The sequence below is a fragment of the Ruditapes philippinarum genome, unplaced genomic scaffold (assembly GCF_026571515.1).
Source record: "Ruditapes philippinarum isolate M1 unplaced genomic scaffold, ASM2657151v2 ctg125_1_1_1_1, whole genome shotgun sequence".
NCBI classification, from domain to species: Eukaryota; Metazoa; Mollusca; class Bivalvia; order Venerida; family Veneridae; genus Ruditapes; species Ruditapes philippinarum.
Window position 1 is genome coordinate 42244 of NW_026853776.1, and position 22293 is coordinate 64536.

The 22293-nt window shown below is 30.4% G+C and overlaps 1 protein-coding gene across 1 annotated transcript; it reads left to right on the forward strand.

Annotated features, from left to right (window-relative positions):
• The first annotated feature begins 2360 nt into the window (after positions 1-2360).
• On the forward strand, positions 2361-10992 carry LOC132737827 (uncharacterized). The gene is made up of 5 exons (XM_060725178.1): positions 2361-2455; positions 5686-5804; positions 6105-6160; positions 7523-7607; positions 7798-10992. The coding sequence occupies exons 2-5, from the start codon at positions 5741-5743 to the stop codon at positions 9249-9251; spliced, it is 1659 nt and encodes a 552-aa protein (XP_060581161.1). The 5' UTR covers positions 2361-2455; positions 5686-5740; the 3' UTR covers positions 9252-10992.
• The last annotated feature ends 11301 nt before the right edge of the window (positions 10993-22293 follow it).

Here is a 22293-nt window from a genome sequence, read left to right on the forward strand (position 1 = left end):
GTGCTCAAGAAAGATAAAGTGATTCCTTTTCCGAAACTAATGACTTCCTAGCTCAGCATCATCGTACATGTTTGTTTACTTCCTATCTTAAATTGTATTTAGGTAAACATCGCATAATTCATACTCAGATTGATTTATTTTACATTTAAAGTGTGAGAAACAGCGAATGTATTATAAACAAATTAGATCTCTGAACTGACGAATATTCGTACTCGATTTTTCATTTTGATTCGTGATTATCCGAGTACTCAGACACTCGCCCCAGCCCATATTAGAATTAAAGGGACAAGGGCTATAAGGCTGAGAAGGGGATGAGAAAACACTTACCGTTAACGACAATTTAATAAGGGAGACATCACAAAACATGCAAACATTCAAAACAAGTTACAATGCATACATGTGAAAACACAGGGGTACCGCCTTGGAACGGTCAGTGGTAGTTAAACCATTCGGGAGTTTAAACCTGTTTTAGGCGCGCCAAACCTAACTCGTTCCTATATGACACGAAAATGTAAATAAAATTAATCCCCGCCAAGTGAATTTCTAACAATGGTCATGGTTACATTGGACGAAAAAATAAAACACATAAATGATCGTGTAAATATGTACAAAATAGTACAGACTTATGACCATTACTAAAGAACTCAATGATTTAAAGGGAAAGCAGAGTAACAAGAAAATCACCTACAAGGGCCCAAAGAAGCAAGACAGAAGAGGAACATTAAGAAAATTCAGTCTCAAAGGGCTTTAAGGTCTGTCCATCATAGAGTCTCCAACTCAGATGTAATCAAAAGAGGAAAGCGTCAAGCTGTAAAAGGGTTGAAAACCAAACACTCGGTATGCTTTGAAAAAAATGGGTCATAACTTCTTTTAATAAAACGTTAGATAATTTTAGTGAACTATTTTATTAATAAAATATAGTTATTTCCGTTTTCATAAAATATACCAAATACAGCTTTCAGTTTTAGACTTCAATATATCCTGTCAAAATCAAGATTTATTTTACATATTCATGCTCCCGATGTTTAATAAATCAAATATTAACTTTGTCGCTTTACGATTTTTAGTCTTATCATACTCGATTAAAGTGCTGTAAATCGGTTGTATCAAGTGTGTACACAACGCAAATAAGTGAACTTTAATATATAGCATTTATAAAAAAGAAAGGTACTCAATGTGTAACAGTTACAGCTGTACATTTATTATCATTAGAATGAGCATGTGTTTACTCTATAACAATACACAATGTATATCCTAAACTTATCAACGGGTTTATGTGGAAAAAGTTTAGTAACAAATCATTTTACAATTTCCTTATAGATATAAGACATAACTATTATGATATGTGAAATTGCAATGAAGTATCTAAATATATGTATGAATAGAGGTAAATTCAGATTTAGAGTAACTCAATAGACGTTATCCGGAACTGGGCAGCGGGTTTTCTCCTAGCTACAAATTAACCAATTAACTTTTACCGTTATAGCTTTAAGGTGCACTACCTGTCACAATAGATAATTTCTATAAGCATACTATAAAAGTTTATATGTACCTACGTTCATAGCTGGGAAAACCCAAAATATTCTAAATTCCGGAGTAGGTCTATACTTTCCTAAACAATGTGTCTTAACACGGGTAGAAAATGTCACAAAACATTTTTTTTTAAGTATCATGGTATAAATTAAAGTTGTGATATAAAAAGATGTCTCTTAAAGTGAATTAATAATGCTCAATTTGTCCGTGTCAAGTTGAGTTGAACTAGTATTATATTGCAAAAGATTGATTATTATAATGATGATTGACCAATAAATGATCATAACGAAAAATATTTATGATACGATGTTTAAACAACCTATGTAATAAAAAGACTGTCCCACTCTGTTTTAAAATTTTAGCTGTAAACGATATTTATAGAAATTTTCGTATGTCAAATGAATTTTTGATTATTTTTTCATAGAAAAATTTAAAATTGAACACAATTATGGCAAAATGTCTATTTAATTTGATAATGTTCATTGTTCATTTATTTACACTTGGATTGGCATCATGCCACTTTATGTTTTGATATGTTATTGTATTATCCCAAAATCTGCTTAATTTGTTTAATTAATTCGTAAAGATTTAAATTTGGAAAAGTTCTTTCATAGTTATTTCAATATCAAAATATAAAAATTTAAATACCAACAGTAATGTAACTAGTCAGACTTCGAGGGTGTAACGGCTAACTATTATTTCACCTGTATAAAATACTGCGTTGTCTTGTGAAACTACTGTCAATAGTTAAATAACACTTGAAAAACTCTTACCGTTTATTTTACATGTTTCTTGAATATGTTCCAAATTTCATTTGACATGTAATCTGATCATTCTCTATTTAAAACATTATATTAATTTCATGCTATTTCACAATATCTGTGTATGTATGTACATTTTGGATTGTAAAAAGAAATCATTGGTAAGATAGAATTGTCATTAAATGAACAATGAGTTTATTATCAAAACGAACGTATTTTTGTTTATATATCATTGTTAAAGCTTTTAATAATATAATCGATCTTTATTTTTAAATAGATGTAAGTTATTTTTGACAAAACATCACTTTGTTGTTGGATTATCGAATACTAGTATTACATTGAAAAGTATGAAAATATAGTAGATATTAACATACTTAAGGTGCATTTTAACATTCAAACGGAATTTCTATATATTTTGGTCTTGTCGGCAATTAATATCACCTCTGTAAAATAGAATAATTGGTTATTTAATCATAATGAAATGAAAAAAAATGCAACGATTGTTTACGAGGCTGCAGTTTAAATGAACACGTAATCAAAGATAAAAATCATTAATATTAGGTGAAATGACTCCAAACCCACACATGTCATGTTTAATTGGCTTGATTTGTTATCTAAATAACAAATGCATTTTCTGAGTTTAAGATGTTAAAATATTGTTTTATTTATAAATGTAATGAATTTTCACGGTAAAAATAAATTTCAAACACTGACATTTTATAGGTTGCATCAAGAACTTAACGTCATTAAACAGATGTAAGATATTTTTGACAAAACATAACTTTGCATATGTCATTTTTATAATCATAATCATTGTTATTTTTACTATAATAATAATAATAATAATAATAATAATAATAATAATAATAATAATAATAATAATAATAATAATAATAACAATAATAATAATAATGATAATAATAGAAATAATTATAATAATAATATTTATTATGTTTTAATTTTTACAGGTACTCCTTTTATCTCAGTGTATATCTTTATATTCATAAATAAACTACGTCAATATATTTGAAAGTCAAAATGATCAATTGTTTCTTAAAATTTTGAATCAAATTTAATTTAATGACATGTTTAATACCATAAATCTACAGTCATACGAGGACATACACTTGTTATCAAAATTGATATACTGGTTTCCCAGCATGATGATTTCACATATTACGTGTAGCGTATTTATAATAGGACGGGTCAAATGATAATATATACAGTTCCAAAGTGTATGATGAATGACATCTTTACGTTTCGTGTCGTTTACTTATTAAATGTTAAGGATATTCACTTAATTACTTATACATTATATCGTTTATACCTTTGCAAAAATAGCATTGATAGTTGTTTTTATCTTTCAAGACTTCTGCCAACCTTATTTCGTTCTATATATTAGAGAATGAAAACAGTCACACTTGAATTACAAGTCTAAGCATATAAATAATGTTCCGAGGAATAAAGGCAAAACCTTTTTAGTCATCCACTATCATACAAAAACCCAACAAATACAATACATACACTTACATACACGTACAATATGACAAAAGTCTAAATAGTCATTTACTTGACTACATCGGGCAGGTTCTAATTGTAAATAAGGTTGTATAATGAATTACTGCACTTTGACATTTTTTATCAAAGTATCAGTCTTATTTTCAGTAGCCTAAAATTATCATTAGTAAAAGTGTCAGAACAATTGATGTGGCTCTGATGTAGCATTAACGATATGAAAAATGTGTTGTTTCCTTGACTGTTGATACTGATAGACTAATTGTTGTTCAATTTCAGTACTTATTTAGATTCAAGGTGTACATTCTATGTGTGAACTTTACAAAGGAATATTATAGACTTTATAATAATTAAATGAATGATTGTTGGAACACCAATTTGAATAGCGGAAATGTTATTTTTTGACAGAAGTCAGCGAAAGTCGATAACGTCCATTACGGATACTTAATATACTTTGTCTCCAGCTTTAGGCGACATTTTTACTAGCATGCAATAATTCTTGTTATAACCCAGGTACTTCAAGTACACAATAAAATATTACATAAATGCACAATAAATCTACTTAAGAGAGCGCCGCCCACGGAACGCAACTCACACTTAAGTCCTGTCAAACAACACCAGTCATAAAGGGCATAAGGGCAGTGGAAGGGATGGCAAGAATAGATTATCGAGCATCTTTCTGGGTACTATAAATATCAAGGATATTTTACGGAAGAGCGGAGGAGAATAAAATTGTACATTGGCCAATTCTGAAGGGAAGAAAGTACTTGTTACCGAATCTATAAGCACATATCATTGTGAAAAACGTACACAGAAAAGAACATGACAGGGTATTGGAACGTTCATTAGCAAAATACTTTTACGGAATTAAAAACACTCAAGAACAAACCTCAATCTAACCTGAAAGAACAAAATGTTCATGTAAATACATGATTTATAAAGAGTACTCGAAGCCTTAAAATAAGACAGAGGATCTAGAAAATCACGACGTTGTCCAAATACTATACCTAACCAAAAATATAACAAACACATTAGAGTGTGACCGCTTGTATAAATATAACCAACCTTGCTTCCGTCTTCAAAATCGTAATTGTATTAGGGTTACATAGATAGGGTTTCCGGGTGCTTTTATAACAATTAGCTAATAGCTAATTCTTTCAGATAGAGTTAAGATTCTCTAAAAGAATCATCAAAAGCTATTATAGGCAATTCATTTTAACACGGCTGTCTTTGATCAAAGTGAAAAAGATAAGTGCTTAAAGTCAAAACCATCACTACACCGGGGTTGTTTAGGTACGATAAAGCTTCCAGGTCACGCATATAATTTAAAGTTACCACACGACAATCAAAAGTGAATAAATTGCGATAAAACTAAGAAATAAGAACAAATATCAACATACACAATGGAATAATTTGTTTTACTATCAAAGAAGTAATCATGGAATATGTCATAAAGGCACTCGTCATCTTTAAACCATTATGGCTCACATATTGCAACGGTACACTTAGAAATGACTGAATAACTTTTTTCTGTTTTCGTATGTTTTATGTGTTAAATGTATTTCAAAGCAAAACCTTTGTTTTACGGACTTTTACATAAAATTTAGATCAAATTATAAAGTTACACTTTAATTTAAAAAACTATTCACTCAGAAAAAAGTATCTTTTGCAATTTTTGCAATAAGGCCATTGGCTTGTCGCCTAAAGCAAATCATACTTCATGTTCGTCCTCCTTCTTTAATTAAAAAGAAATGTTTCGATCAGAAAACAAAATAAGTGTCAAAACGCTTCAAAACATCATAAGGGGGACTGAGAAGAAATGAGACATTTTCTTAACATGTCTGTTTTCACTATCGTTTTTTTTCTATTTTGTTAGATCTTCCTTCAATATCTAAGACAGAAAAGGTGTTTTCTTTGATGAAAAATTGATTATGGCTCTAGAGAATATTCATCTGCGAGTAATTTTAATAGCATGGTGTTTTACTATAGCAGAAGGTAAGTTCATATTTTACGATGTTTCACTACAATTCAATGACAAATGATTGCTTAGCTATAACACTTTTGTTCGTAAACCATTGACTCCCCCAATTCTAAAAAGTTAACTAGGTTTCTTCAAGTATTCTACATATAAACTTAAATTCAAAATTTAAATCATTGAAAAGTTTCTGAAGCCTTTTGGATTTCAGATCGTTGTTAATGACTAAATATTAATCCTTTACCTGATGGATCCAAAAGTAACAAGAGCCATTTCAACATGGCCATCCCCCGCTTTAATTTTTTTTTTATTATTTTCAGGTACAACAAAAAGATCAAAACACTACAAAAGTCCAGCCATTACATTTTCTTACGAGGTGTATCATTTTGTTAACACTTATGATTTTACTTGTAACTGGCCTTAGATCTACATAGAAAATAAATACATGATATTTTTTCATTGTTGTATGAAAATAAATATTTCACAATTGACAGTAGCTTCGAGTGAAAGTATGAAAATTTTCATTCAGCTGGATGAACATATACATTAAGTATTTATAGAAAACAAATCCTGTATTTATATAGAAATCTTGAATTTTCTGTTAATAATATACATTTTTCTTTCCTTTTGTTTTTGACATCACATTTTGAAAGACTTTCATTGGCTTAATTTAAGAAGTATTTCGACTTTTGGTTCCGTATTTTCGTTTAAAGCCTGACAAACAATGGACAAATTTGTTACTTTTGTTTTCTGCGAAAATGCTGCAATAACATATGTAGGGTATTAAACGATGCCTGCTTAAAATGTCAGCAAATGTGTAAAATCTAAACGGAAAAGGTTATACAAGGAATGCAATATGAAGTATCTAATTGCCAACAAATATTTCATTTCATTACTTATCAGTGTCAACCTTGTAAAACAGTTTGGTACCACTGTGCGTATAATATGCAAATGAGACGTTTCATGTGACATGTACTAGTATTCCAAAACTGTTATAGTTTCATAGTTATTAAAAAGCTTCCAAATGTAAACAGAACTGGCCAACAACATCTTGAAGTGTTTAATCAAATATAAACAAGTCATTCATTTAAAAGATATGTTATCCAAATAAGTAAATACGTATTAATGCCCGATGGTACATATCTATCAGGCTATGTTTTTTATATCGTTTGTTTACAAATTGCCAAATCTTGGTTTACCAATATATTTCAGACATCTATTGCCGCAACTAGCCCATGTGTTTGGAAAAAAATAATTATTATTTTCATGTTTTTTAAACTGACTAGATGATATTCTCTTGCGACTAAATTGACCATGAGGCAAGATCGTGTTTACAATAATTTGTGTTATTTGAGTTAGCGTTTGCAAAATGTGTTTAGTCATGATTTTAACAGTTCATGATTGGCCAATGTCTACAATGTTCATTTGATTTACCATTTTTAATTATTTAATATGTGTTCGTCGTTTGAAGTTTACAACGAAACTATGATTAAAGCGCATATCACTTTTGTTTATATTAGCTAAATTCAATTCTTATTTTAAAGGTATGTTGTGTATAATATATTAAATTAATGCATAGTCCTTATACGAATGATTGAACTCGTTAAATCAGTTCAATACAAAAGAAAACATTCCTACTCCATATCCCCTATTTTCTATCCGCTATTGGCACTATAGAAATTGCACATTTATTGCAATGGTACATGTTTGTGAAAAGTGTAAACATTCGTCATTTCAGGTTGCGGTTTCATCGACGATAATCGGACTTTTAATCACACTGTTCCTGGTCTACTGGTTTATATTTCGACCCATGTTTAATGCAAGTAAGAATCAAAAATATCTTTTCTAGGAAACCCAATGACAAATACGCTCGTATATAACATGTTTATAACTCAGGTTAACCAATGATTGAAAATTTATTACTTTTGAAATGATTCTAAATCATAAAACGCACAATTAATTTTCACTTGTACAATACATAGAAAATCTACATATTCTTTTATCTTTGGACAGCAGAAAGGAAAAAACGCCATAATCGGATAAATATGTTCTTGTTGGAATTTTGGAAGAATGATGTTATCATGAAACCATCTTGGGGTAGCAGAGAGTACAAAGATATAAGTAGCTCTATACAAAGCTTGGTTGAAGATATCATTGTCAAAGTGTTTTCATGCAAGGACAGTTCTTTGGTCATAAAACGGGAAAATGTCAGTAAGTATGTTAAGCTAATTGGAAGCTGTCAAGAAGAATCGAAGGTTCAACGGCCAGACGAGTTTGACTTTTCTATTACATTTCCAGCTTTTTCTGAAGACAATGTTTTTGTTGAACACGGAAGCAGCATTAGACCTGATGAATTTATGTGTATACATAAATACTTGTTGTATGAATATGACAATGCATTTGTTCAACTAAGATATACAGGAAGTATTGATAAAGAAAGTCAGCTGTTCCGTCTTTTAACGAAAGTTAATAACCATTATTACATATCTGCTTTTAAAATGCATAGTTTCTTTAAAAGACGTATTCGCTCCGTTGTAAAACTGTTAGTTCGTGACAAATATTCCAAAACATGTTCAACCGGGAAACTGGTTGTCGAATTTCCGGATGAAGACAAATACAACTCTGAAGAAAATGGCCCAGCATGGACACTTCCCCTACTTTGGGATCGCAACTATGGAAAAGGATACAGAATCAATGTTGATATTGCACCTGTAATATTGATATCAGATCAGTTTCCTGCTATCTCTATGACGACATTTAAAGACACAAATCTAAGTGCCAAAAGATTTATGCCATATCCGGCCATATGTTATATGTTGGGAAATGACAGATATGACTACATGTCCAACATTGAGCAAATGAAAGGGGGGACATATTCTTTAACTTATAAAGATGTCATGGCAAGAGTGTCCGATGAGAATAAATTGTTTGTTGAGTTGTCTTTCTTAACATCTCATGTTCACCATGAAAATACATTGATGAAAGAACTTAAGAATTCATTCAACAACCTATTTATAACTTATCAAATCTTTAAACGATTAGAACCTCTGTGGTCAAGATTTAAAGTGAAAGGACAATTACATGGTTTACGGTTTCACAGTTATGTCCTAAAAACAATCATCCTTGATGAAATTATTCATGGCAAGGAAACGATTTCACGGCACGACGACGTTGCAACATGTTTCAAGGTGATCCTTAATCGTATTATAGATTTGTCCGAATCATGTCTCCGTGGTAACCATGAGTCTGTAACCTCCCTATGGTTTGATGAACACATTCTGACATGCGCACAACTCCCACAAGTATTAATGTACGACGAGGAATATTTGCACGCATTCAGACAACAGTTTCGAGTGCTTTGGGATTTGTTAAATACTGTATCAGAAGATGATGCCTATGAATATTACAATTATAAACATGTTATTCTAGATTTGATAAGTAAACCAGCGAATTTCAGAATAAATTGAATATATTTCAGTAAACACACATAATTAACCTTTTAGAAAAGATGTGATTAACAAAAGGTGTATGACATCTATTGAATGCATACCGAAAGAAAAAGGATCAATATTAGGTATCCTGTGAACACCATACATGTACATGTGTGCGTGATGACAAAAATCAGCTATAATTCATTGTGAAATCATTGCTAACATTTGTGACATGCCTTTTTTTTAAAGGTGCATTTTATGAATATGTTTAAATATATTACCGTTTGCTTAAGAATCAACCATTCTACAGCTTCATTAAAGGCCAATTATGCCTGAGAAATGCTTTTTTATTTCGTGAAAGCTTTTAATTTTAGTTTCCAAAATGTTGCTCATTGGCAAATTATCTAAACCAGTTTTTGCTTCTAGGCAATTAGTACACTTATAGTGATTTAGTTTTTGTATGGACTACTGTTAACAATTTGCTACTTTCATAACAAAAACTTTCTCATTCCGCGCTTATTACCTCAGCAGATAAGCATGCTCTAAAATCATTATTTAAATGCTATAAAACTCATGTTTGCCAATTAAATTAAAAAAATATATTCGTTTCTGAGGCTTAATATGTTTAATGACCATTTTTCTCTATATGAAGGCCGCAGACATTTGTGCTGATAAAACTCATTTGGTCTTCTGGACTCCAAAATAAGAACGTAAATCGATATGTAAACCATTTAATTAATACAATGTAGCTATTTTCGCTTTTTATAACTTCAATCTCCCATCAAAATTTGCTAACATGCTTCCGATGTTATTGACTTTGTCGCTTTACAATGTTTAGTATTATCATACTCGATTAAAGTGCTGTAAATCGTTTGTATCAAGTGTATCAACGCAATTAAGTGAACTTTAATATATAGCATTTATAAAAGAAAGGTACTCAATGTGTAACAGTTACAGCTGTACATTTATTATCATTAGAATAAGCATGTGTTTATTCTATAAAAAATATATATCCTAAAATTATCAACGGCTTTATGTGGAACAAGTTTATTAACAAATCATTTTGCAATGTCATGGTTCAAAAATGGTGACAATAATAAGTTACGTATTTCTGTATAGCTTAAAGATATTACTATTTTGATACGACAACATTGCAATGAAGTATTTAATTGTATGTGTGAATCGCGGTAGATAAATATTCAAAATTGTGCGGGGATTGTGTATAATGGTTCTATCTTTAAAACTCTAATACTAAATAATTCTTATAAAAAAGTAGAATGATATATGTGTTCCATACTTGGTTTTGAATGTTATATTATTTGGTGGTAAGAGAAAAGTAAAATAATAATGATTTTGTAAATAATCTGCCATAATCACCCTATACTGTTAAATACAAAGTGTCTTTACTCGATGTAAAAAATGTCTCAAAAGGAAATGATGTAGTTATGATATAAATAAAAGATGTTATATCAATACTTTTCCCTTGAATTTTGAATCGTACTATACTCAAATCTACTTTATTTATGTAATATATTTGTCGTGCTTTGAATGTTATGGTTCGACAATGGTAAAAATAATAAGTTACGTATTTCTTTATAGCTTAAAGATATTACTATTTTGATACGACAAGATGAAGTATTTAATTGTATGTAAGAATCGCGGTAAATAAATATTCGAAATTGTGCGGGGAGAGTTATAATGGTTCTATCTTTGAAACTCTAATACTAAATAATTCATACAACAAAGTTATAAATGATATGTGTGTTCCATGCTTGGTTTTGAAATGTTTATATTATTTGGGTGGTAAGAAGAAAGTAAAAATAATAATGATTTTTGTAAATAATATGCCAATAATGGACCCTATAACTGTTCAAATACAAAGTGGCCTGTACTCCCGATGTAGAAAATGTCTCAAAAGAAATGATGTAGTTATAAATATCGTTATGAATAAAAGATGTTTTAGAACCTATTTTTTTCACGAATTTTGAAATCGTACTATTCCTCAAATCTGCTTTTATTTGGGTGTAATGCATTGCTTTTGGGAATCTGAACTGGTTTGAAGGAATTTCAATATCAAATAAAAAGATTTATTACAAAGTATGGTCTGAAGTGCAGCCGTCCTGTAAAACAATTAAAGTAAAATTATTGCAAAACATTCGTCGTACTCTTATTAAATTATCTAACCGATTATCTAATCATATTTCCTGATTTGTTTCAAAATTCAACCTGACACATAAACTGATTACATATCATCTATTTTAAACATTATAATTTCAATACTATTGCATTTTAAAGGCGTAGTCAGTATTTGTTTTAATAGCCAAAGTCATTAAACATATATACAAATGTTTCAATCTATATAATGGAACCATTTTTTTAAAGATACACTATGCCCATCTATGGGTAAAACACTTTTATTGCAGAAATTAATTGAAATCTTGTTAATTCTTCTTGAATTCTTCCTGTTTTATTTGAATTAATTGTTAAATTAATTCGGTCTATTTTTATAAAAGATAAACTGCCTGTTCTTTTAAAAGCACACACCATGTAACCCTACTGTGGTTAACCGTAGTGTATAAAACGCATCATATTTTCTCTGTGTGTATTAAAAAAAATAAAAATTTAAACCATGACCTATTTTATCAAATGTCGCAAAACATGCGTAATAACCTCGTATTTGGTAACATTCCCTAGGAGGCCCAGCCGGGTAAATCTAAGGATACAGAGAAAGTGTTGCGTAAATTTTTAGTGGATAAAATGAAATTTGCCAAGGAGATGATTGCCCAAATTCAGGCTGAAAAAGTACACAGAACAGGTGAAAGGGTAGACAGAAAGCATAGAAAAATTGTAGCAAAATTCACATTATTTAAGGAAAAAGATCTAGTGAGATAGTCATGGAAAGCACTTGAAAATACAAGTTTCTATTTACATGAACACTATCCAAAAGAGATTGCCGATAAAAGACGTATGCTAATGAAAAAGGCGAAGGAGGCGAAAAGTGAGGGAAAGAGAGCGTGGGTGTCCTATGACACTCTCTACATAGACGGGCATGCACAGAAGGATGTATAGGGATACAGTGGGGATGGTTTAAGTGTTTATCCTGGAATGTTAATGGACTTACAAATATTAAAAAGAGTAGCAAGGATTTTGTAAATATTATTACATCTAAAGACATTATAATTCTATATGAAACACAAGTAAAATAGACATTAATGGTTAAACAACGCATAACTTATATCGTAAATTTCAGCATCGCAGAGCTAAGCGATCTAGTGGGGGTACAGCAATATATTATAAAGACTGTCTAAAAGATGGTATTCATATAGTTCGAAACCATTATGATACTGTTATATGGCTTAAGCTATTTAAGGAATTTTTCATATTGTAAAAGATATTTATTGATGCGCAATATATTTATGGTGTGAAGAATCGCCAGCTTATGATGTATGTAATGTAGATTTATTTGATCTTATTCAAAACGATGTGTTTGATTTTGAAAGTCAAGGGTCATGCTATTTGATCGGAGACTGGAATAGTCGTATTGGTCTAAGGAATGATTTTATTACATGTGATATGTATAATGATGTCATAGATTATGATAATTATGTACCAGATGTACCCCTATCTCGGGCCTCTTTAGACAGAAATTGAAACACATTCGGGATTAAGTTATTAGACTTATGCAAATCTACAAATTTACGAATTTTAATGGTCGATTAGGAAGTGATATTTTACATACGTGTCCAGACAGGGGTCATCTGTTATTGATTATTTGGTAACAAATGCTTGTAATTTTATAAACATAATAGATTTTACTGTTACAGTACATAATTTAAATGAGTGGAGTGATCATTGTCCGATATCTTTTTCATGCTGTTATCTTGTTTGTAAAGACTATCATAGGATTAAAAATGAAACATACATTAAACATACTTGGTCTCAAGAGTTGAGAAACAATTTCCGGTCTGGCCTTATATCGAAATTGGCTGAATTAAATTCGTTGACTAGTAATGTTGATGTAAATGATAAATCTTGCATTGACAGTATGATCGCGAATTTTATATCGATCATACGAGATGTTGCTGATCCCTTATTTAGCAAAAAATATACAAGTAATCATAAGCAAATGTTTAGTGATGTACCAATTTCTGATGATAAATAATGGTTTGACTATGAGTAGGTGCTCGTCCAATCTTGGGATTACCCTACCTATCCCTTTAAAAGTGAAACTTTTTTTTTCGAGAAAAAAAACTAAATAAACCCTTTATGATATACAAATGCCGTAATTCAAAAAAATGTGATAATAAATTGAAAAAAAAAATAAAGGGAAGGGATGATGGCACAACTGAGCAAGCCTTTCCTTTTAAAAGGAACTTTTATCCCTGTTTGTAGAAGACTTAGAGTTATATCTACAACAGAATACAGACTCTGGTCTTACTATTGACAATATTATACTTATTTTGCTGTTGTTTGCTGATGATATGATTATTTTGGGTGAATCGCCTGATGAGGTAAATCAATCATTAAAGCTTTTATGTACTTATTGTGAAACTTGGAGTCTAGAAGTAAATACCGATAAAAAAAGTTGTTGTATTTAGAAGGCATGGTGGTTTATTAAGTAATGAAGAATTTTTCTACAATGGTATAAGACTTGAAATTTTGGATAATTTTAACTATTTGGGTACAATTTTTAATTGTACAGGTAGTTTTGTTCAAAATCAAGAGCATTTAGTTGGTAAAGCATTGAAAGCCTTAAACTTGTTAATTATTAATTGTCACAAATATAGATTAAAGCCTTAAATTATTTGTCAATCATCTGTTGGTTCTATTTTAAATTATGCATCAGAAATATGGGGATTCAGTAAATCTAAGGAAATTGAAAGAATTCATCTCAAATTTTGTAAAACATTATTAAAGGTCAAAAACGACGACATGTTCAACGGCTGTATATAAAAATCATTAAATATTAGTTTAAACTTACTTAAACAGATAATATAATATTACAGCATGCGTATAGAATTGCATATGATGATTGCTTATTTGGAAAGAAAAACTGGCTGTCAAATGTGAAAAAAGATATTATATGATTATGGTTTTGCATATGTGTGGGATTTGCCTGAAACTGTTTGTGAAAAGATATTTATATTATGTTTTAAACAACGGATTATTGATAGTTTTGTTCAAGGGTGGCATGCAAATAAGGAAAACAGTCCTGTTTTAGAAGTTTATAATCATGTAAAAAGTAATTTTGAGTACGAAAAATACTTGGATATTTTGCCTTGCAATTTAAGATGTTATTTAACAAACTTAAGGTTATCTTCACATTCTTTGAAAATTCAAACAGGTCGATACAGTACACAAAGAATCGATAGAAATCAACGTTATTGTATCTACTGTGATAAGCACGACATTGAGGACAAGTATCATTTCATTTTGATTTGCCCATATTATATTGATTTTAATAAACTATATATATAAAAAGTATTATTATGTTAAATCAAACATGTTAAAATTTGAAGAACTATTAAAAATGATAAAAGAACAATTATTTAAAATTTAGCTATTTATATTAAACGTGCTATGACTTTAAGAGCATCTGCTACTCATTTTTAAGTCCATCCTCTTAGAAAAGAAAACGATGAAATTGTATGCTTAAAAATATCATGATTATATTATGTAATTGTAACGTTATTAAATGTAAATGTGTAAATGTAATGTATGTGTTATTGCGATTCGATACTTATAAACACTGGTTTATCATGTGACTGTATTTATGACATGTAAATGTATTAATTTTGTAAATATGTTACGATTATGTACTTATGGTACAAATCTAATAAAATTAATGTTCTGTTCTGTTCTGTATTCAAAAAAGATTTCAAAAGAGACTGTATTGTAATTATCATTTATTTCACATATCAAATTTAAACATAATATAGCCTTCAAGAATGAAAACCAAATGGAGCCATAATTAGAGAAAAAGTATGAGGCTCATCTTTTGTCGAATAATTCCCCACACAAGAATAATATATCATAAATAGAACTAAAGCAAATTCACGTTTAATAAATAAATCTTCATTGCTATCAACAATTGTTATAATTAAACATTGAAATCATGGTTTCCCAAAATGATGATTTTACGTATTACGTGTACTGCATTTGATATTTTTACATATTACGTGTCGTGTATTTATAAAATGATACAGATATAATATAATAAATTTGCTCTTCCATTGATTGGCAATATCAACATTGATATTTATTTAAAACTTCTAATGCTTCTGCGAACTTTTATTTTTCTCTTTGAATTTAAGCGTAAAATCAGTCACATTTGAGGTTAAATCTGAATTATTTCGAATGAAAAATATACAGCCCTTAGCTTTAAAAATCGACACTCAAAGAAAATAAACAGTCCTCAGCTTTAACATCGACACTCAAATGAGTCAATGCTCATTTTTAATGATTTTTCCGCTTTGATATTGTCCTATCTATGCAGTCCTGTTTCATTTTATATTTCCGCACAGAAATAAGACACTGAGGATATACTCAAAACAAGTTTTAAAGTCATCAGCTATCACACGAAAATTACAGATGCAATTTATACTCTTACAATATGACCAATCAAACTTGATATGAATTCAAATGTGGAACTTCATAAATCTAAAGAATTATTTTTCAAGACTATGTACAACGTGCAGATTCTAATTCCATTTCGTGGTGAAAACTGAAATGGTTTAGTTTATATAAAATATGTTGTGAGTATTTCGCCCATTTCATTTCCATTAACTTTGTTTTGAAAATTTTCTAAAAGTATATTTTGTAAATGAAGTTAAGCACTACTTAATTTATTGCAATAAGTATCCATCCAGACAACTAATTTTTTGCATTTGAACAATGATTCGTAGTAGCCAGTTTAGAAATTGGAAAAAACAATGGAATCAATAATTGCTTAACGGCTAGTCTACCTACAGTGCAATGTTTTATTTATTTACTTATTTATTTTATTTTATTTTGAAAGTTTGTGAAAGATATGTGAAAAGTGCAATTTGTGTTGATCGTTTCCGTTAGAAGAATAAGGATATTTTTACTTTTAACGGTAGGTGAATGCAATCGGCAGTGTTAATGAACTCGTAAATAAACTTATGTATTAATCATGTTTTACTGGCCATTTCCGTCAAACTTCGGATAAGGACCTTAAACACAATTATAGTATGAATACATGGAACGAATAAGATTTTTCGGTCTAACATTCGCCAAGAAACTAAACAGGTAAACATATAGCAAGCAAGTAGATGATGTTTATTCCATCATTTGTTCGTGTATAAGTCCACCTAAATAAAGTAAGATAAGAAAATAATCAGTACATCATTTATATATACTTATTATAAAGGTAATAGAAAATGAAAGTAAACAAGAACGTGTCTGTTAAACACAAATGCTCCCGGCTCAGATTCTTGTCAGTAACTCGTTTTCAAAAAATGTTTACCCATTCACTCAATTATGGATAGAAAATAAGTAAATACAGTTATGTAACTTGACAAAGTGATGGAGTTTTGTAATTATGAAAAATATAAGTTGGCACGTCATTGCTATTATTTGTGATGAAATTGAAATATATTCAACTCACCAAATAAAACATTATCAATTATATCGTATATGAATGCAATAATTTGACCTTGAACCCAGAGATCATCCAAACTCCATCCAAACGTACAGGACCACCTTAGGTATGTTCCTTGTAAATAAATATGAGACCTTGGTAGAAACATCACAAAGGCAATATTGAGAGTGTAAAGAATCTATTTTAAGCAAAAGTGACCTTGACTTTGTGACTCTAAACACTGGAACATCGAAGATATGTTCCTTTCAATATGTAAAAAATCATTCTATAAATAAAGGATGTATAAGCAAAAGTGTAGTAATCTTTTTTGGCACCCCTGATATTGAGCCATTGACCCTAACTAAATCTAATGGGTGAAGGCAGTGCAAGATATCCTCCTACAAAATATCAATGATATCCGTCCATAAATAAAGTCTGTACGCGCAAAAATGTTAAAATCTATTTTTAGTGCAGGAGACAATAATACCAACAGACTCCTAACTTAATCCAAGGTACACAAGCATGAAAGGTATCATCATTTCAAATATGAAATACATAAGCTGTATAAGCAAATGTAAAGAAATATATTATTGGCACACTTCCTGCCAAATATGAAAGACATCTGTCAATAAATAAAAGCCTTATGGGCAAAAGTGTAAACATCTATTTTTAACACAGGTGACCGTTTACCAACTTACCCCTAACTTAACCAAAGGAAGAACACCATGCAAGTTATCATCTTTTCAAATATGAAAAACACCAGGCAAAAGTAAAAGCTGTATAAGCATATGTCTAGAAATCTATAATTGGCACACTTGATCTTGACCCACTGACCGAAAACTCAATCAAAAGGAAGAATACATTGCAAGTCATCTTCCTGTCACATATGAAAGACATCTGGCAATAAATAAAGGCTGTATGAACAAAAGTATTGAAATCTATTTTTACCACAAGTGACCTTGACTCAATTGATTCCTAAATGCATCCAAAGGATGAAGATTCCTCAATTTTGTGTTCCTACCAAATATAAAAGACATCAGTCAATAGATTAATGTTACACTTGTAAAAGTGAAAACATTTTTGACATTGATGACCTTAACCTGACGCAAATACCCTTTACTGAACCCAAAGGAAGAGGACTTTCTTATGCATGTAAATATTAAACAAGACATCAATTCATAAAGGTTTATGGCCAAAATGTTTAAATTTATTTTTTAAAACAATGACCATGACCCAAGTGACACCTTATTCCACATAAAGTTTAAAGAACCATTGATGGTATCTATCTACAAAATATGGAAGTTATCATAAAATAAATGAAGTTATTAGGAGGAATTTAAGCTAAATTCAATTTGCCCGAACAGCTTAACCAAACAAAGACTTATTTTCAAATTGATAAAAAGGGACAAAATTGGAAATAAAGGATGGTACAGTTATATAACTTGGCAATATCATATACTTTATATTGATAAGTAAGTGTGGAAATTATGAAGCCATTAGTATAGATAGAACATAATAACATGCTGAAAATGGGAATTACTTGGAAACGGTTCAATTATATATGTCCTAGAGCGGACATAAAAATGTATATCTTTTGACATTAATTCAAATTTTAAATGTTTATTAGAGGACGTTTTAAAATTGATCGTCAGACATATCTTAAAAATTGTTAACGAAAGATACTTTATTTCTTTTGGGTGTCAAATATATATACATTCGTTATGCGGTATTTATATTTAATGTAATAATCAAAGTGAAAATTCACACAAAATGCCCTTTTACTTTTGATCAAATGATCTGATACATTAAGTGTCAAAATCTTGCCCTTTAGGCAATCTCATTCATTGCAACAACAAGGTAAATATGTCATAATGTTTTCTATATACCTTGCAATGTTAGTAATGGTGCTGAAGACATCTGATATTCGAATTATTTTAATATCATGGTGTTTCACTATAGCAGGAGGTAAGTTCGTATTTGACTGCATCTTAATGAAAAGGTAACAGCTTACACCTATGTTCATAAATATATTGTTGTATCTCCTAAGATGCTAGAAAGTTGAAAACAAAAATTAAACAGTTTAGTACGGTTTAAAAATAACTTAAATTCAAATATTCAGCATTGAAAAATTTCTGAAACCTTTTAGATTCCAGACACTTGTCACTTATTTTGTATTTTGATTTGTTCCTTAACTTTTTTTAGGGATTTTGTATTTATCTATTTCATAAGGAGTGTACCAAATTCAAAGCACGGCAAACACATCACACATATTTAGCAAATGAAAGGTAAACAGCAGGTGACCACTCTTATCACTAAGCTGATACATGCTTTAAATATTTATTTTTCAGGTACAAGTGAAAGATCAAAACACCACAATAGTCCCGCCATGATTACATAGAGGATATTTGTTTGTTTGGCATGTAAGATTGAAATATAATTTCACTGAGTGAACACCAGATGTAATATTTTCACTTTTTACATTCTTGTCTGAGGCGTTTCTTATTTTCATTTTGTTTCTTCTCACAAATACTTGTAATTAAATACATTTATTCACCTCCTTATTAGCTTTATACTATAACACAATATCTTCATATTATGGTTTACATAAAGCTATATTTAAGAACTAGGTTTAACCAGATTTGAAGCAACCTTATTTAATAATATTTTTATAGATAACATTACTATGAATAAGCAGTAATCAGTGTTCCTACCCTTGGTTCAGTAGTTTAGTTCAAATCTTATTAGCAATGAACGCCATTTGTTATCTTTGTCTGTGGCAAGTCCAGCCGTATAAATAATGCTGGTTATTTAAAAACGCATTCTAAAAACAAATGGGTAAGACTCAATTCCTAAAGTGTCTGCAATGTTGATTTGTATTAACATTTTAGTTACTAATTATAAAAATTTAATGTTTGTTTGTTTGGGTTTTTACGTCATAGGTCATATCGCGACGTTCCAGCTTTACTGGTGGAGAAAGACCTCAGGTGCCCTTCCGTGCATTATTTCAGGCACGAACGGGAACCTGAGTAGAACCACCATCGTATCGTAAGCTAGCTGGATAGCTTCCTTACATGAAAGAATCCAAAGTCCCTGTCGGGATTCGAACCCACAGCGGTAATGGGAAAAAGAAAATGCATTAATTTGGTCGTTTGATATTTTAAAATATTATTTATTTCTATGTGAAGTTTACAACGGAAATATTCTCAAGCTCCTGTCACTTTTGCTAATATTGGCGAGGTCAAATCGATATTCTTGTTTTTGTCTTTGTGTTGATTCCGTATAGGAATGATTGAACTCGTTGCAAAATATCAATGAGAAATTTACACGCTACCAAACCTACTTGTTTTAAAGTCTTTATAAAAAAAACATTCTACATGAGAATGTACATGTTCATAATTACATTCGTCATTTTAGGTTGCAGGTACACTGATAATCGGATTTTTAACATTGTTCCTTGTACACTGGTTTATATTTCGACCCATGTTTCAAGCAAGTAAGCAATAATATTTATTATTAAATAGGAAATACATGAACACATATTTATTACATATTTAAATCTAAGTTAGCCATTTTGTGAACATTTATCAATTTTTAATTTATTTTTTTAATCATGAAACTCGTTAATTTATTTCAATTGTACAATATATATATATATATATATACAATTTTCATATTCCTTTATCTTTGAACTGCAGGAAAGAGACTTCGCCGTAATAGGTTAAACATGTTCTAAATGGACTTTTTGAAGAATGCCGTTCTCAAGAAATCATCTTGGGGTAGCAAAAAGTACAAAGATGTTAGTAGCTCTATACAAAGCTTGATTGAAGATAACATTGTCAAAGTTTTTTCATGCAAGGACAGTACTTTGGTCATAAAACGGGAAAATGTCAGAAAGCATATTGCGCTAGTTGGAAGCTGTCAAGAAGGATCGACGGTTCAACGGCCAGACAAGTTATATGCCGCTTTTCATGGAATGACACTAAGGTGTCACATTGAAGGTTCCATGATAACCGCCATATGAACACATCTGCAGATATTTCAAAATTCTAAATTTTACCAGTTCATGTTAAATGTTGAATTCTGCTTAAGCCGGTGCTAGGGGGCGTGGACGGTAGTTTACACTTGACATTACCGTCCATGAACAGGCTCAATCAAACCGAGCAACATTTTCATTTTTGCCGTGTTGGCCGTCTATATGGTTTCTTATTTCTCTCTATTTTTTCTATTACATTTCCAGCTTTTTCTGCAGACAATGCTTTTGTTGAACATGGAAGCAGGATTAAACTTGATAAATTTGTGTGTATACATAAAAATATGATGCATGAATATGACATGCATTTGTTCAACTAAGATATACAGGAAGTATTGATAAAGAAAGTCAGATGTGTCATATCTGCTTTTAAAATCACAGTTTCTTTAAAATACGTATTTTCTCCGTTATAAAACTGATGGTTCTTGACAAATATTCCAAAACATGTTTGACCGGAAAACTGGTTGTCGAATTTCCGGATGAAGACAAATACAACTCTGAAGAACATGGCCCAGAATGGACATGTCCCCTACTTTGGGATCGTAACTATGGTAAAGTATGCAGAATAAATGTTGATACTGCACCTCTAATATTGATATCAGACAAGTTTCCTGCTATCTCTATGACGACATTTAGCGACACAAATCTAAATGCAAAAAGATTTATGTCATATCCGGCCATATGTTATATGTTGGGAAATGACAGGTAAGACTACTTATCCGACATTGAGAAAATGGAAGGGGCGACCTATTCTCTAACTTATGAAGATGTCATGAAAAGAGTGTCCGATGAGAATAAATTGTTTGCCGAGTTGTCTTTCTTAACACCTCATGTTCACCATAAAACTATATTTATGAAAGAACTAAAGAATTCATTCAACAATCTTTTTATAACTAATCAAATTTTTAAACGATAAGAACCTCTGTGATCGAAATTTAAAGTGAAAAGACAATTACATGGTCTACTGTTTCACAGTTATGTCCTAAAAACAATCATACTTGATGAAATAATTCATGGCATTGAAACGATTTCACGGCACGACGACATTGCAACATGTTTCAAAATGATCCTTAATCGTATTGCAGATTTGTCCGAATCATGTATCCGTGGTAACCATGAATCTGTAACCTCCCTATGGTTTGATGAACACATTCTGACATGCGCACAACACCCACAAGTACTAATGTACGACGAGGAATATTTGCACGCATTCAGACAACAGTTTCGAGTGCTTTTGAATTTGTTAGATACCGTATCAGAAGATGATGCCTGTGAATATTACAATTATGAACATGTTAATCTAGATTTGATTAGTAAACCAGCGGATTTTAGAATAAATTGAATATATTCCAGAAAACACACATAATGAACCTTTTAGAAAAAAATACGTGATTAACAAAAGGGTTATGACATCTTTTGGATGCATACCGAAAGAAAAAAGGATCAAA